The sequence below is a fragment of the Euprymna scolopes genome, chromosome 24 (assembly GCF_053919585.1).
Source record: "Euprymna scolopes isolate OS-2025 chromosome 24, ASM5391958v1, whole genome shotgun sequence".
NCBI lineage: Eukaryota > Metazoa > Mollusca > Cephalopoda > Sepiida > Sepiolidae > Euprymna > Euprymna scolopes.
This window is the reverse complement of record NC_136505.1, coordinates 90,610,037-90,628,301: the sequence shown is the minus strand read 5'-3', so window position 1 is coordinate 90,628,301 and position 18,265 is coordinate 90,610,037. Positions and strand designations below refer to the sequence as shown.

Here is an 18,265-nt window from a genome sequence, read left to right as displayed (position 1 = left end):
CCCTCACTCAATTAAAAAAAAAATTTTTTTTATTACATTTTCACCCCAAACAAGGAGGCACATTGCCACTTCGGTGTAGGGGGCTACTATCATGGGGCAACAGCTACTGGGGTACTATGTTGGGATTGGGCAGCAAGATGTCAGTTCACGTTACACTTGAACTTCTGCACGTCAGTACAGTTGGGGAAGCAGGGACCTGGAATGGAATTCCAAAGTCCAACAGTTCTGGGGAAGAAACTACTGGAGTAGAAACATCTTTTATATCTAGGGACCTCTACTGTGTGGGGATGGGATTTAGCTGCCTGTCGGATTTGTCAAGGGCGTTTACGTCATGGGGGATGCTTATTTCCTAAAATGTTTATGCCTCAAGATTTTATATTGGCATCTTGTCTTCAGCCTCATCAGTAGACAACAATGACAATATATTCCTTTCATTGTTTTGACTCTCATCAACTAAGAACCACATCACTCTATATAAAAGCATATAAAATATCGACGAATATACACTCAAGAGTCAAAACGATGAAAAGAATATGCTGTTGTCCTAGCCCTACTCATCAGTTAGCATCTTTCTTTGAAACCAAAGTTGGTTCTTCTATGACCTTCGTTTGCCCTTCATCTCGCAGAATTGATGCTCGATTTTACCTGATTCACTTTCTGGTTTTTTCTTTTCAGATGAATATGTGGCCAGTTTACACTTGCCAACTTTTGATGCCCACCTTACAGAACTCACAGACGAACAGGCCAAATATCTTGGCTTAAACAAAGCTGGCCCATTTAAACCTAACTATTACCGGTAAGAGTCTTTTTCTTTGACCTCCTCTTCACCACCACTCAAGAACGTTGGGCAGCAGCCACTTTTTCAATAAATTTCTTTGTCTTTCTAGAAAGAAAGAAAAATCCTTTTTTACTTCCTTTCTCAGCATTTCCTTTATTTTTTTCTTCCTTTTTCATATGTGTTCTTTCCTTCCATTTCTTCCTTCTTTCACATTCAATTTCCTATCTTCCTTTTTTTCTTTCTTCTTTTATTCCTTTTGTCTTTCCTTTTTTCCTTCAATATTTTATCTCAGGTTTACTAATGACCGTACTATTCTTTGAAGCCCCTCAGATATGTTGATATAGCTTTGAAGAATAGCACAGTCATCTGAAAATTCACAGAATGCATGAAACCTATGGTTATGACTGAAGAATCCATGCATTTTATTGAATTTCCTAATAATTCATTGAGCATTGTCCGCAAATATATAAAAAAAAAATGTATTTTCTTCCTTTCATTCCTTTATCTTTTTTCTATTTCTTTTTTCATTCAATTTCCTATCTTATCTCTCCTTTTTCTTTTATTTTTTAATTCCTCTTTTCTATTTCTCTTTTTTTATTCAATGTTTTTTAATTTTATTCCTTTCTTTCCTTTTTGTCTATTTCTTTTTTTTCGTTCAATTTGTATCTTGTTTCTTTCATTCCTTTATCTTTCCTTTTTTATTTATTTTTCATTCAATTTTCTATCTTGGTTTTTTCATTCCTTTATCTTTCCTTTTTTTATTTCTTTTTTCATTCAATTTTCTATCTTATTTCTTTCATTCCTTTATCTTTCCTTTTTTTATTGCTATTTTTTCATTCAATTTTCTATCTTATCTCCTTTTTCTTTAATTCCTTTATTTCTCGTTTTCATTCACTTTTTATCTTATCTCTTTCCTTTTATTTTCATTCCTTTATCTTTTTTCTTAACTTCTTTCATTATTTCAATTGTTTATTTTCCTTCTTTTCATTTATCTTCATTATTTTTCTTTTGTTCCTTCCATTTCTTTTCTTTCATTTTCATTCCTTCCACCTCCCCCTACTCCTATTTTCCCTTTTTCTTCTCCATATTTTCTTCCCTCTTTCACAAAGTATCCATTTCTTATCTTCATTTTCTTTCCTTCTGTCCAAACTCTCTTCCTTTCATTTCATATCTTTCTCTTTCATTTCCTCTCATTTTCTATTTTCTTCTTTCCTCATCACTTTAGTTTTACTTTCTCCTCCATATTTTATTCACCTTTTCCTCATATTTCTTCGCCCAGTCATAAAATATGCTTAAATGTATTTTAATCAATCCAGATTTTGTATTTGTTATTACTAGGGCTGTGACAACAGAGTTTTCTTTTTAAGGGTAGTCATGCATGTAATTGTGAAGCAAGAGTTGCACAATCTCACCTTTTCTGAATTGGCTTCTACATTAACCTGTCTTTATTTTTTGCTGAATAAATTATATTTACATCGTCGTCGTCATAATAATAATAATATTTTCTTTGTGTATGCCCACAAATAAGTAAGGAGGGTGGAAAAATCGAGGCGAGAAAGCACTAGCCAGACCTCTACTGGATGAATGGAAAGATAACTGGGACCTTGGGAGGCTTATTGTCACCAAATTTTAGTGAAGACTAATGAGTACTGCCAATGAGAAATCAATGGTCACACAAATTCATCTGCAAAGGTTATCGAAAGAGGTGAAGAGTACTGGGAATCTGGGGAAACTTATTGTCATTCAGACTCCAGGGAACACCACAAGTTGTTCTCAAAGAGAAATCTTTGATGATGGCGTGTGTGACTACTCCTAGTGAATAAATAATAATAATCGATTTAATGTCCATTTCATATACTGTCAAATGTCAGATGGTGCCTAGAAAATTGACTTCTACATTAACCTGTCTTCAGCAAAGTCATTGTGCAAACTACATACCTTGGAATGCGACAGATGTTCTTAGAAATCATTTTCTTAATTGAGGCAAAAGTTTTTAATGTATTTTTGATAATTTAAATCATTTTTAAATCATATTCCAAATAAAGATTATACATAAAGGTATTAAAGTTGTTTACAGCTGTTTCAAGGTGACGTTTATTAGTCAGGACGGTGAAGCAGGATGCTGAACTGATTCTGGGCCTTCACCTTTATGGAATCCGTTGCTGAAACCGCGAATGGTTTGCACTCATGATGAAAGTAGCCTTGAATTGCTGTACCTGGTCAGCCAGTATTTGGGATGTGGAAAAATTGTTGAAAAGAGCCGGCCGGCCGAATCGATCCAGGGTGAATGTCATAACGCCATGACTGTTTATTTTAAGCCATGAAAGATTTTAAAATCATTTTAATACTTTTGTAGCGTGAGCCATAGTATTAATGAAATAGATTTAGGGCTTTTTGTAAGTCTCATGCTCAATTCTTCCGTTCAATCTCAAGAAACAATGGACACCCCTGCAAGAGTAGCTGCGCGTGCAATTGTGAGGCAAGAGTTGCACAATCTCCAACCATACCTCTTCTGAATCAGCACTGCTTGAGTCCAGTGGCAAAAACCTAAACGTAGATTCCATAAACAAAGCTTCTTTCTTAGAACTGCACGCCTGTGGAACTGTCTTCCGTTTTTCTGCTTTCAAGCTGACTACAATATGGTTGTCTTCAAGTCCAATGTAAACAAGTTCTTGATAAGCCGGTCCCCTTAAGTTAACAAATTTACTGAATTTCCATTACTGACAATCACTATATTGTCCAATTGACTACTGTACACTCTTTAACCCTTATCCTGGAGTGGCCCCTGGACCTTATAAGTGTCACCACTTATCGCGATATCTATGTAAAAAAAAAAAAAAAAAAAAAAAAAGACTGACTGGAAACAATGCTGAGTTAAGCGGAGAGCACATACAGCACACGGAATTCACAAATGGTCACCCGTTTTTAGTACTGACCAGGCTCAACGGTGCTTAACTTGGGTGATCTGAAGGGAACCGGTGTGTTAACGTGATCATGCCGCATATGTCTCACGAAAGCTGATAGATTTGTTTGTTTACAAAGAGGAGGCAGTGTCTGATGATGAAAATAGACACTATTGAACACGGTTATTCAGTGATGAGATATGTCTTTAAATGCACTCTGTATTCTATCATCTTTAGAAATGTACATGTATGCCATGACTAGGGCTGTGACAACAGCATATTCTTTTCATTGTTTTGACTCTTGAGTATGTATCTGTTAATATCTTATACGTTTTTATATAGACTGATGTGATTCTCGGTTGATTAACTGTCTGTGTCGGATATATACTCGAGAGTCAAAAGAATGAAAAGAATATGCTGTTGTCACAGTCCTAGTTATTACAGAGCCAATTCTTTATTTAATAATTTAAAAATTTAAAAAAAAAAAGACTTGGATGCCATCAGCTAGAATCAAACCCAAAATATTTAGCGTTTCAGCCATTTGAACTGTCGATAGATAAATGAAAATTTAAAATTAAACCATTCCAAGTTATGAATGAATTTGCACATGCGCAAATGTAATAGAAATATGTCGGCAAGTCGAAATGAACATTTTGCATTTCAACTTGCCGGCATATTTCTGTACTGTTATTCATCGATCTAAACAAAGATTTTACTCGATATAAAACGTCTTTGGAGCATGATTACTGTTTCGTGTTAATTTCAGTGTTATGTGTTCAGTACTTTAAGAGTTTATCGGTTAAATATTTTCTGTCATACACACACACGGTTCTGGATATGACCTTAAACTATATCCAGTGGTGAGGCCCCAGCTTGCGGGCTTTGGGGAGTGTGGAACCACCCTTTGATTACCATTGCTCCCAGGTCCACTCTGACCCGGAGTGGTAGTACCTGTTAGGGTTCTAACTATGGGTTGAATAGAAACCGACTTGAAAACAAAAAATTTATTCTATTAAAAAAATTTTTCTTCAAAATCTTTGGATTCAGCATTAAATAAACGGAAAAGGGTTGATATGCCGTAAAACAAAAACAACCAACCACACACACACACACACACAGATACATACATACATACATCTACTGTTTTAGTTATATAATCTTGTCTACCATATTTATTAATTCATAATTTTTTTTTCTTTCAGATATTGAGGGCAGTAGACCTCCCCCCCATGAAAAAAGAAAAAAACCCATAAAGCATCGACCTACTTTCTAGAACAGTCCACCAGTTGTTATCCAGTGCCTACCAATTATATCTATACTATATGACCACTAGAGCAGCTATCAATATATATATATATATATATATATATATATATATATATGAAGGATACTTGTATTATTACAACAGCAGCTATACTTATTAAACATTTACAATGCAAAACACTTTAGCCAAATGATGCATTCCTCCAATCTTAAACCCCCATCACACTGTTTTTAACCCTTCATTCCCCAGGTGGATAGCAACTATTGCTCTTCTTCATCTGTTTATTTCTCTCTATGCGATTCCTTTTTTATGATGGTTACTCTAAAATTTTTAACTGCAATATAAATATATTATAAATGTATGAATTATTCTGTCATAGCCATAGGTTTCATGCTTACCACAAGTCGTCAGATGACTATCATTCTTAGAAGCTCCTGAGCATGTTTATATGGCTTCGAAGAATGGTACAGTCACCTGACAACTCAGAGTACGCGTGAAGCCTATGGTTATGACTAAATGATTCATTTAATTTAATTTCCTGAGAAGTTATCGAGCACTGCACACAAGCGTAAATCCAAACTTATATATATATATATATGAAAAAGAAAAGAAGTTAAAACTGTAAGTTGAAATTTATAATCAAATGTATTCTACAACTCCATACTCCCAAAAAACAATTTATAAAGTCCTTATTCCGTGGAGTTTCAAAGAATGCTATTCGTCCTATTCTTATCATCAGAGGACAGAAAGAAATCAACAATACTTGGTATTTATATTAGATTAAAGTTTACCATTGCTTACATCAAGTAAACGTTGAATCTCCTTTGATTTCAATATATATATATATATATATATATATATATATATATATGATTAGTTTTTTTTGGAAAAAGAATTCCAGCAGAGTGCTCAATTAAAAGGAAAATCCAAATTTTAAGAGCGTACTTATATTTTGTGTACAGAAAGTTGTTAGTTGAGACAGGTCATTGGTACCGTCGGTTTCAAGCCCGATAATAAGGCCCGTTTAAGGTATCCTTATCAAGCTCTTTTGGGAATATTGGCTGAAGAGAGCTTGATAAGGATACCTTAAACGGGCCTTATTATCGGGCTTGAAACCGACGGTACCAATGACCTGTCTCAACTAACAACTTTCTGTACACAATATATATATATATATATATATATATATATATAAAGAAGAACAATAAAAGAATGGCAATATAAAAATATATACTAATGCGTATAGATTTATCAGTTTATTCGATATGGATGTTACATCAATCAGGAGTGTAGAATAAATAAAACTCTTTATACCTATGTATTTTGAAGCCTTATTGCTAGACGTCGCATCTCTAATAAGTTATCTAGTACATTCTCTCCTCTTCTGCTGGGATATACCATGGTATAAAGTGTTTACTTATCCTACGCCTCTGATTGATGTATCATCCATAAATAAATGAATTAACCTATACGCATTAGTATATCTTTTTATATTGTCATCTTTTAGTTTTCATATTCTATATAAACTCCAATTTGTTGAGTTTTGCATTATTCTGATAAGTCTCCTCTTAATGAATCTATCTTATTCTTATAACTCCCCCATTTTATATATATATATATATATATATATATATATATATATATATATATATATATATAGTAAATTATAAAAATATATATGGGAATTAAGCTACACAGAATATTCCGTGTTTCATTCTTGTGAGAATTTGTCATGAGAATGAAATGCGGAATATATTTGTATAGCTTAATTGCCATATATATTTTCATAACTTACTACCTAGCTCTACCTATGTATTGAGCACTGTTGAACTAAATACTGAAAATATGCATAAAATTATATCTTTGTATATTAATTTATGTGATTAAATGTCATATCTATCTATCTATCTATATATATATATATATATATATATATATATATATATATGCATATATAAACATAAAGGGTAGTATGATTTATGTAAAAATCATTTATTTAGGTTCTAAGAATTCATCCACAATTAATCAATGTACGATCGTTTCTAAGATGATGCAAATTTTTTTTTTTACTTGAATAAAATCTCATATATATTATTTACTGATGGATTCTGAAATTTCATACATTATATTAATGGGAAAATTAGTAAAAAAAAAAAAAAAATGTTTTTTTTTCTTTTAAACTGTGTCTAAAAAAAACCGGATCCCTGAGACTGAAACACAAAATAGGTGTTAGACTTGAAATAAATTCAGCCATGCTTGACTGCTAATTGTCTGAATAGTTTAAAAGTCTAATTAGCTATAAGGTAGTTCCTTTGGAGCACAGTTTCGAATCATCTGTGGTCTCCATTTTTTCTCCAATATTTATTTTATATTTGAATCTCTAGGCCACAGATTTGTTTATACATTTATTAACAATCATTAGAAAATTAAAGAAAAAAAATGGTCTTACTATTAAAGACGATTAGTTAATTTATTAATCCATGTATATATATATATATATATATATATATATATATATATATATATATATCTGAGAGACAAAGGAAAAAAAACACAGGAACAAATAAAAAAAAATCCGGAGATTTGACTGGTTTCATTCAGATCAGTGAACGTCTTCTGAAAAAGTTCACTGACTCAAGCGAAACCAGTCAAGTTTGATTCCTGTACTTAATTGCTTTCTGTCTCCACGATATTTCATTTTATGAGAGATTGTGTATTTTATCTTCATATATATATTTATACAGTGTATTGAAATTTATCACTTTTTTTTTTTAATTTTTTTTTTTTTTTTTTTTTTTGACGATTATGTTTAAGTCGGTAAATAAACGATTAATTTAGTGCACAGTGCTGGGAATAAACAACAAAAATCAAAAACTGAAAAATAAGACTCATACTGGATTAACAGCCTGTGCCTCCGAAAGAGAGAACCGCTTAACGTGAGTGTTGTTTCGCCAAACGGTAAAAAATAACTATCTGTATTTGTCAGAGGTACAGTTTGAATCACATAAGTTTTATTTCTGTTTATTTATTTATTTTTTTCACTGTAGATTTAATTATTTAATGATAGTAACAGTAATTCAAACATGAAAATATTTAAATACAATGTGATTATATATAATCAAGTCCTGAAATGATGAATGGCTTAATATTTGTCCAATTATAATTTGAGATGAACAGATAATGAATTACTTTTCTCTCATTATTATTGTCCTTCGTTCTGTTTGTAGAAAGTTTGATTAAAAAACACTTTTAGTATTAGATATTCTAGATCCAGATAAACCTTCATCCCGACATTACCTTCCTATTTTGAACTCTGGCAAAAGTTGAAGATTTGATAAATGTTTAATTCTTCCCTTCCACATTATTATATGCCATTTGTTTGCTGCTCCCGTGGGAAACAAAAAAAAAAGAAGCGAAAATACGTTTGAGATTTTATGAAGATGTTTATATTGTATTCTCACTCATCATCTTGCATGAAAAAAAAAAATGGAATAAGATTGATAAAATTGTCTTCTTGGATTTTCTGCCATGGTTGAATAGGTTAAAAGCGTGACTGGCTACAAAATATGGTCCGTTTTGAGCAGAGGTTCATTTTTAAATTTAATTTTCTAATTTTCATTGGAGGTCGGGAACAAAAGTGAAATGTTAATCTAGCAAAATACACGCAGTGATAATAAAATTAGAAGTTAAGTACGCATCATACATTAATGAAGATCCACTCTAATAACATTGATAATTGAACTTTTTAGCTTTATTTTAATGCAAAGAAAGGTAAAAAAAAAAAGCATCAGACATTAATGAAAATCCAATCTCCTAAAATTGTTAATTAAAATTTTTAGCTTTATTTTAATGCTAAGAAAAGTTTTAAGAAAATCGTTAATTATTTATAACTAGCTGTACTTAACCAGCATTGCTCGGGAATCTTTTCACTTTAATTTTTGCTTTTCTTTTTTTTTTTTTTTCTTAAAATCCCATTATCTTTTAGGATTTTTTAAAATTACTCTTAAATTTATAAATAAATAAATTTCAAGCATCAAATCAATTAACTGGTCGATATAGAAGGAGAGAAAGAAAGAAAGAAAGAAAAAAAATGTGTGCTGATTTTATGACGGATGCAGGGAGGGGGACTGGCCACGATTATTGGCTGCTGAGCAAGAAGGGAGTGGATACAAATTAGGCATTCACTTTTCCACTGTGTAGTAATATACTTTTTTAAACCGTCTCATTTTACTGTTATTAAAACGTTTGTTTTAGTATATTATTTTGCAAACTCACTTTTTCAAACAATATAATCCAAGCAAAACGGGTGACCCAACCAATTGTTTTTTTTTTTGTTTGTTTTTCTTTTTTCTTTTAACGACTTTAAAAAATTTGATTAGGTTCCAACAGTGATTCAAGGGATTTATATATTGTATCGCAAGAGAACGTTGTTCCCAAAGAAAATGATAAATCTGGCATTGACTTTTTTTTTATTTCTGAACTTTTTTCACGTTGATTTCATCAGGTATTCAAACCAGGACTGCAAAATCATGGTTATGCTTAATCTCTTAAGGGATTTTTTCTTTCTTCTTTTACTTGAACTTTTAGTTTAGTTAACATTTATACTAAAAAAAGAAGTAATGGAAATAAAATAATATTTTCCATTGTTCAAAGAAAACATTTTTGATAGAACCTTTTTTTTTTTTTTTTTTTTTTTTTAAAAATGTATGAGTTATTTCCAAGATATGATTTAAAATCATCATGAAATCCAATTTAATGACAAAATTACATTTTCAATCAATTTTTTTTCTTTTTACAAAAAGAAAAACATTTTTTTTTTTATTAATTTTGAAGGAAGTTTGTGCCAATGTTTTTATACTTGATATTGAACATTAACCTCACTGCATTGTTTTTTTTGTTTTGTTTTTTTTTTTGAGGGGGAAATATAAAGATTTTTTTCTGACAATTTAAAAAGTAATTAGATTTTTTTTTTCACTCTAAAATGTTTTTGATGCACTCATAAATCAATCCAATAATTTTTTTTATTGTAATCAGGACAAATCTTTAATTAGCACTTTTATACAGTTATTTTATCCCTCCTCCATCCATGTACTTTAAGTTAGTATTACCAAATATTAAATTCTTAATACTGCTAAAGTAACCTATATTATTTAAAAAATAATACATATAATGCATAGTATATATTACCATCAAAACGACTGAACAGTATAGCACTTTTTAATAGCATACGCTCCTGACAGGGCATGAAGCCACTTAAGGGGAGAAAATACCAATTCAAGATCCAAAACAAGCCAACTAATGCATAGTTTTCAAATAAAACATTTATATATAGTTATGCGATATAAACTAGTTTTTATAGTAATCAAGCTTACATTGGCAACATTTTATTTAAAAAAAGATATTTCTGCCAGAAAACTTTTTAAACTGCAATTTATTTATTTTTTTTTTTTTTTTATCAACTTAAAAAAAATTTTCTATGAAACTTCTGAGAAGTAACATTCGATATTTAAATTTTTTTTTTTTTTTTGTTGCTTTTTTTATTCGATTTTTTGCATCGTTTGGTAATCTTTATCTTTTGTATAACATTCTCAACCCCGCACATTAATATCGAGAGCCATATATATATATATATATATATATATATATATATATATATATTCTTTGTTTTTATTTCTTAGTTTTTCTTTTTGTTTTTGTCCTTTCCAGTTTTATATGGATTTCTGCTAGTGAACCCAAGAGTGTGTGTGTATATATATTTATATACCTCACATTTAATATATATATCAATAGATTTTGGGTTTTCTATGGACAACACGGCTACCTAGATGAAAGAATTAGTTATAAACTTGGATTATATATATATATATATATATATATATATATATATATATATATATATATATATATATATATGTGTGTGTGTGTGCTGACAGTTATGGAATTAATAATCCAACATAATAGAAAAAGAAAAACTAAAAATTATTTATATATATATATATATATATACACTGATTAATAATTCAATGTAATTCAATGTATTGAAAAAAGAAAAACCGAAAATTATTTGCTGAAGACATTTTTTTCTTAGTTTTTTCTTCAAATCCAATTGTTCATATATTGTTCCGGATTTGCTAACTGATTTTATTCTAAAAAAATATTCCCGCTTTGGGTCTTTTTATACGAGTTACAGTTCAAACAAAAGCCTGCTTAATATTACTTTGAAAGTACCTGAATCAAATCAGATACTGACCAAGTGGAGCTTATTTTAACATAAGGTCACAACAGTAGGGACACTCAAGCGCCTTAAATTGTCAGATAATTCGGTATTTACTAAGTTTTAAATCAAAAAAATAGTTGGAGTTGATTTATGAGTGTTTTTATTTTTCCTAAGTTTTTTTTATTTACTTTAGCTTTGATACAGTCCCTTCCGTAGGAAGAAAAGTTTATTTTATTTATTATCAAAAGTAGTGAAATCGGCTGCTTCAAATTTCTTTTTTGTAATTAAAAACAAAAAATATTATTTTTTAAACTTGAAATGGAGGATAGGGCCCCCCTCTACCCTCCTCACTATGTTGACCTCTAGAATTCTGTGCACAGAAATGATTGGGTAATCATTTGCTTCCAATAAAGATCTTTCCTTTCCTTTCCTCTAACTCTCTTCCTCCTCCACTGTCTCCTCATTGATAGTTCTGACATCAATCTTCAAAGATCTGAACACCGATTGCTCCCGTTGGAACACCTTCTTCCTTTCTGATCTTTCAACCCCACTGAGTCAGCATTTAATACAGCATGAATCTCAATTCCAGGCTCAAAATCGGTTCAAAGCTCAAGTTTTGATTCAATTCTCACATTTAAATATCGAATTCATTTAACATGTGTTTAGGATTTGTTGAAAAATATAACCTCCGAAATAAATGGTTTTTATCTTCCATACTCGTATTATTCTTTTCTCATTTTGTTGAGAGTAAAATAATTAATAAAAAAAACAAACTTTCCCCTTTAAATATTCTTTAATTACAACCTCCCACCCTCTAATCCACGTACAGACCTGAATTTTCTTATATGTACAAATGCCAAATATTGGATTCAGAGCAGAAAAGCAAAATTCCAACCAGCTCAAGTCTTAAAGATGTGCAGGTCTGAATTTTGTTCCACTCTGAAATCAATGATGAAACATGCCTGTGTAGCAAATAAACATAGCACTTATTCATATCTCTACAACGAAATAATATATATATATATCTATATCTATCTCTCTCTCTCTCTCTCTCTCTCTCTCTCTATATATATATATATATATATATATATATATATATATATATATATTATATATATTATTGAAATACTATACAGTGAAAATTCAGTCAGTCATTGATGGTGACGATTTCAGAAAATGTGGGGAAATCTGGTCCATTGCTCTAGGAAGTAGTCTACAGCTTCATTCTTATACAATAGCTAATGAGAAAATACCAATTGTCCTCAAGAACTTGGGGGATGACAATTGCTGAGTATAAGTGTGCATTATAGATAGACTCTGTGTGTGTGATTCTGATAATATAGATTTATAAACTTTATATTGTTAAAAAAATCGGACTTATTGAAAGAAATACAAGATTAATATGTATCTGAACATGTTTTCATCCTGTTATTAACGGTATCCAGCAGTATGGTCTCGAAAATCTTTGAACAATATAAAATTTAAAATTGTCTAGTTGATATCGAAACGATTATAACATTCGAAAAAATTACAAATATGATGTAATCTTTTTCCTTGTTTATTTTTGCAAGTATATATATATATATATATATATATATATATATATATATATATATATTGTTATGGACAGGTGTTCTGGCATCTCCTAAAACTGCTGGCATCAATGGCTATTCAAAATATTGTATACTGTTATATGTATTATAAAGTATATATAACCATCAGAAAATCTCTACACAGATTAATCTACATTTCGATGATGTTAATCATCTTGTCAGGAGTTGTAAATGAAACAATTAACATCACCAAAATATAGATTGATCGACGATTTTCTGATATATAATTTTACTTATAAAAGCTTTATATATAATATATATATATAAATTACTTAATCTGGCCCAGACGACTCTTTGTATTAAACATTTTAGAATAATCAACCGGAAAGAAAAATCAGAAAGGGGATAACTCATTTTAACTTGAAGAATATAATAGAAGTTGTCTACCTACAATCTTAAAATGTGCAAACAAATAAAAACTGAAATCATTTTGCGACTCCATCATCTTGTTGATCTGTGGACATGTGATCACTACATTCATTGAAAGGCAGGAGGACTGATCTGACCTAGATATAGCACCTTGGTAGTCCAAAATGGTTACCCATCTGATACTAGCCATTCTCAACGTTGCTTAACTTTGGTGATCTGGAGAACAGGTGTGTCAACTTGATTGTGCTGTAAAAATTGAAATAAAAGAGGACTTCACTGCATCCCTGGCAATGCCAGGTAGATAATGTCAGAAATTTGGTAACAAATTTTTGACTTTGAAATATTCATTTGCACAAAATATACAAATACATAATGAACAAATTAGGCACAAGGCCATTCAAAAGTGTGGGGGTGATGGGTGTCGTTGGTCATCCTTGGTCTCAAATACTTAAAATTGTCTATCCTACTCTTTACTAGAAATATACCAGTCACCACAATACCACATTCACTGTCCTACTTAAGATAAACCCAAATTTGAAAAATTTTTCTTGAATTATTTACAGTAATTACCATTCCAAGTCAATTTTAGAACGTTTTGCTTCCCTCTTTCCCTCTGCATGTTAATTGGCTTTATTGCAGTAAGCGTGTCAATTTAGGGTTTTATATAAAAAAAAAAAACAGCGAGACATGCTTACGGAAACACGTTTGAATTGATTTAATTACTTGGATTTAGCAGGTGCTCGTTTTAATGAGTTAATGAGGTCAAGTTTGACTGCAGGATAGTATTTACTGCTGAACGCTTTTTTTCCTCACCCTCAAGATGTTATAGGAAAAAGACTAACCCACATGCGGCGAGCGACAAATATTGAATATTTATCTTCCCGAAATCGAGCAATTTAAATAGACAGGCGAGCTTTGTTGTTAACTGTGAGATATTACGATTTATATGTGATATAAAAAGTTTTAAAATGTTATGAACCGACGGACCACTTCTCTGAAAGAAGCCTTTTGTAGACACACAGAAAAAGCGAACACACATACATACATTTTCGCTTTTATATAAAAAAAAAATGGATTCTTTGTGACGAATGTAGTAAGCAAAAATCAAGAATGGAAACCTGCCAATTAAGTTAGTTTAACAAGTTTATTTTGACTTGTTGTACATAGAATGAGTTCAATTTTTGTGAGGTCATCTTTAAAACACTGTTTTGATCAATTATTTAAGAAAAAATAAACGATGCTTGTATAGTATAATTCGCTTTCAAAAATGCATTTTAGGTAAAAAAAAAACCCCCCAAAAAACGAACACTTGCATACTTATCTGCCATGTCAAAATATGTATTAATTCCGAATATCACGGAAAATAATAAAATAGAAGATTTGTTAGGACTATTATTTAAAACTGTGTAATCTGATAAATTTTATTTTTACTTTTATAAAAGAATAAAACAAATGGAGACCATTCAAGAATTTTCCATCCGTATCATCAAACAAAAGTGATGCTTTGAGAGATTTTTTTCTTTTTTCCTCATCAATAGTTTTGTTCTCCCATTAAGCAATAGGCTATTTACCAATTTATTATTCTTTTAATACTATTCGTTAAAAAAAAACAAAATTAAATTTAAACCAATGCTTTTGGCTTGTCCCATCCCTCAAGATTGTTTTGTAGTTATTTCCTTGCCGTCCGCAAAGTCCCATGTGACTTGCAATGTCGGTTTAAAAGTAAAAATCATAACTTTTTTTAAAAAAAACTTACTACTGCTGTAATAAAATTATGCTTTAAAAAATATTTACTAATCATTTAATCGAAAAATAAAGATAATTCTTTATTTTTAGTTTTTTCTAACTTTTATAAAGTCTTTGAGGAGTTTAAGTGGCATCAAAACAACTGTAATTGATGTTTTATATATCATACTGCTTTTTCATAGGTAATACTATTAAAAAGACAGTAAATTTAGTTCTCAGGACTGGGAATAAACAAATAAAAAACACTGTTAAAAGTAGATCTTGAACCAGGTCTCTGAAAAAACTTAATGTGGACTAACAAGCTACATTGTTAAAGAAAACTAAACTTATACAAGTCTCATTCACTTTGTGATTTTTCATTGTTTATTTCCAGTCCTGTGGATTAAATTGTTTATTTAATGGTATTATCTATGCAAACATGTGTTAAATGTGATGTATAATATGAATTACAAGTATATATTAGGTATAATTTTTTATGGATACAAGCATTTCTTTGCTACACATTTCTGGACATGTTTCAATCAGAGCTATGGATTGCCAAATCTCTGCAGACCAACATTTTTTTTTAACAGCTGTATTTAGTGGAATGGGACGAAATTATGAAATCATGATGTTTTCTACTGAATGCAATCATAAAGAAAAGATGTCCTGAATATGTCTGACTATCAATAACCCTAACAAAAGCATGTCTGCATTTATGTAGCCAAAAAATGTTTGTAAAAAAGGAATGCATCTAATAAGCAGCTCTATTATTGAGCATTCTTATATAAACAAAGTAAGAATTCTATGGATTTTTACCCTGTGAATGTAAACGTTACCTGGATTACTGAAAAATATTTATATATATATATATATATAATACTGTCAGAATGCGATGAAAAGAAATCAAATAAAGTGCTCGATCGCGAATGCAAGAGCTAAAATACAAATATTTATTTAAAAACTATACATACATATTCCAAAGACGAACCAATGGTTTCATTGTATTGGAACAGTCAACTGTGGCTGATAAAAAACCAACGCAACTCATCAGCGTAACGCGCAAGGCGAAAAGGGGGTGAAAAAAAGCAAACGGTCTTATCGATGTACCACAACCGCGATCGAAATAACCTGTTTTATGCGACGTTGTTCACACAAGGCTTGAATGACTTGCAAAAATGTCGACAAAAAACTTACCCCTCCTTGTAAAAGAAACGGCCCAGTTGATGGTGAAAGAATGAATGTTTTTGACCAATTTTGGGATATTAATCGTCCGAGAGACTGAGTTTTCAAACAATACCAATTTTGTCAGTATTGGTCACATGTGTTAAAAGTTTTTGCGAGACATACAAACGTACATACAGACGTTTGAGATTTCTATAATAGATGAAGAGCAAGACTTCCTCAGTCTGCTTTTTCCTCCCTTACCCTTAATTGAGTTATGTTCAGCAATCCTAACCACTGCAAGCGGTTGCAATGCAGAGCTGATTTCAGTAATGAGTACCTTCAGCTTCGATAGCATGAACTCGAAACTAACTGTTGTCACTAGATAAATCCAATGAACCAAATCCCTGCCACACCTCTGCATCCTAAGAACACTTTTATTTGAGCAGCATTAACCCTAGACAAGTTGAACTAGCTTCCCCTAAAAAAGGAAGTTTCATCAGAATATCACATTCACCAGTGATTTCACATGTATATCTCAGTCAGGGGAAATGACAATGTTAAGTTTTTGCAGTTCTTCTAGGGAAGTGTCGACATCATCCTACATATATACCAGGCTTCATGTTGCTGAACAGGGCTTCGATTAACAAGTGAATGTGAATAAGTGAGGATTGGAAGAAACGTCTAAGGATAAGAACATCTCCAACTTCATTTATTTATGATTAGTAATAAAAAAAAAAACTTAAATATTGATCAGGATCAAATATTATAAATCTATGAAATCAATTGAAAATAATGCAGACGGATTAGAAGTTTGAAATTGTCAGTATGGATTTTCAGATACGTACGAACTATAAAAAGTGAACAGAGAAATGGTGTCCGCGTTTAAAATGGTAAAATGGCTGCTTAAAGAAAGGATGAAAGAATAAGCCATAAAAGGTTTGATATAGACTCGTTTCTAACGTTTTGATGCATTCCAAAACTTCTTTAGAGTTGAAGAGCAAATGATGATTGAAAAAAAAAAATTGTATTGATTGTTTTCTTAAACTTAAAAAAAAAAAAAATTTAGAATTGAATTTTGAAAAAAATTCTATAAACTTTTATAATTTTATTCTTCCTTATCCTTTCTAAATTATCAGACATAATATCCATTGTATTTTTCCAATATATATATATATATATAGTTTTTATTAAAAAAAAAAATTATTGACCAGGATTAAATATTAAAATCTATATCATTTGAATAAATATATATATATATATATATAGTTTTAAAGAAAACACTTTTATCGTTTAACACGTTTATCTCCAATATTAACAACTTAATTTCAAGTTTTAATTTAAAAATAAAGATTCTTTGATGAATGAAGAAACCAAGTTATTTTTGATCCGACTGTAGCTTTCCTTGCTACATAAATGAGTATAACATGGTTGACTTTGAATAATAATGATCAGTTGATAAGCTGGCTCAGGTTCAAATCCTGGAAAGGGAGTCATTTCAATATAGCCACTTTGTAACATACACCAAACCCTTGTATACATGAATAAAGATTCTCCTTTTATTAACCCTTCCCTTTTAGTAACCCCTAGCAGTCAGTTTTGAAAATTCTAATTCTTATTGATTATCCCATAATCGAATTTTCCGAGGCTAGTTACCATAGCTTGTGCAGGAAACCCATTCGGTGTTCGATTCTAGAACTTTCTAGAGGTCAACATCCCACATTGATTTATTGATCTAGATGAACACAGAGCCCCCCCCCCTAAGAAAAATGCTGAAATTATTTGGTGACCGACCAATACTCGTTTTTTTTTTATTTTATTATTATTTTTTTTCTTTTTGTATAAAAATCTAGATTTCACACAGGAGGAGATGTAGTTAATGACTGGTATCAGCCAGATTTAATATTCAGAAAAAAAAAAAAAATTTAAATAAAAAATCTCATTAAAAAACATGTACCGTGTCTTTATTATTTTATTTCTGTGTCTTGTTTTTGAAAACTATTTTGTTTATATTATTTGAGAAAACTATTTTGTCAAAAGTGTAATATAATTAACAACCGGGAAATCAATAATATACAATATAAAAATTTTCTATCATGTTTTTGTATTTTTAAAATACAAGCATGCACATGAAAATAAAGTAACAATTAAAAAAAAAAGGCTTCTGATTTTTTTTTTAAATACAAGCATGCAGATAAAAATAAAATAAATAAAAAAAATAGGTTTCTGATA

General features: G+C 30.5%; 1 protein-coding gene across 10 annotated transcripts in view; it reads left to right on the top strand.

The window, feature by feature from the left end:
• The window catches only part of LOC145246840 (adenosylhomocysteinase-like 1), a 736,073-nt gene extending 718,088 nt beyond the window's left edge, over positions 1-17,985 (top strand). For 8 of the 10 annotated variants that reach the window (XM_080108677.1, XM_080108681.1, XM_080108679.1 and 5 more), the window contains 2 exons: positions 676-796; positions 4,884-17,985. In XM_080108677.1, coding sequence (XP_079964803.1) covers positions 676-796; positions 4,884-4,890 — 128 coding nt within the window. In that variant the 3' untranslated portion in view covers positions 4,891-17,985. Of the gene's footprint in view, positions 1-675; positions 801-4,883 lie in introns of those variants that run through there. The other 2 variants (XM_080108676.1, XM_080108678.1) reach the window with 1 other exon arrangement.
• The last annotated feature ends 280 nt before the right edge of the window (positions 17,986-18,265 follow it).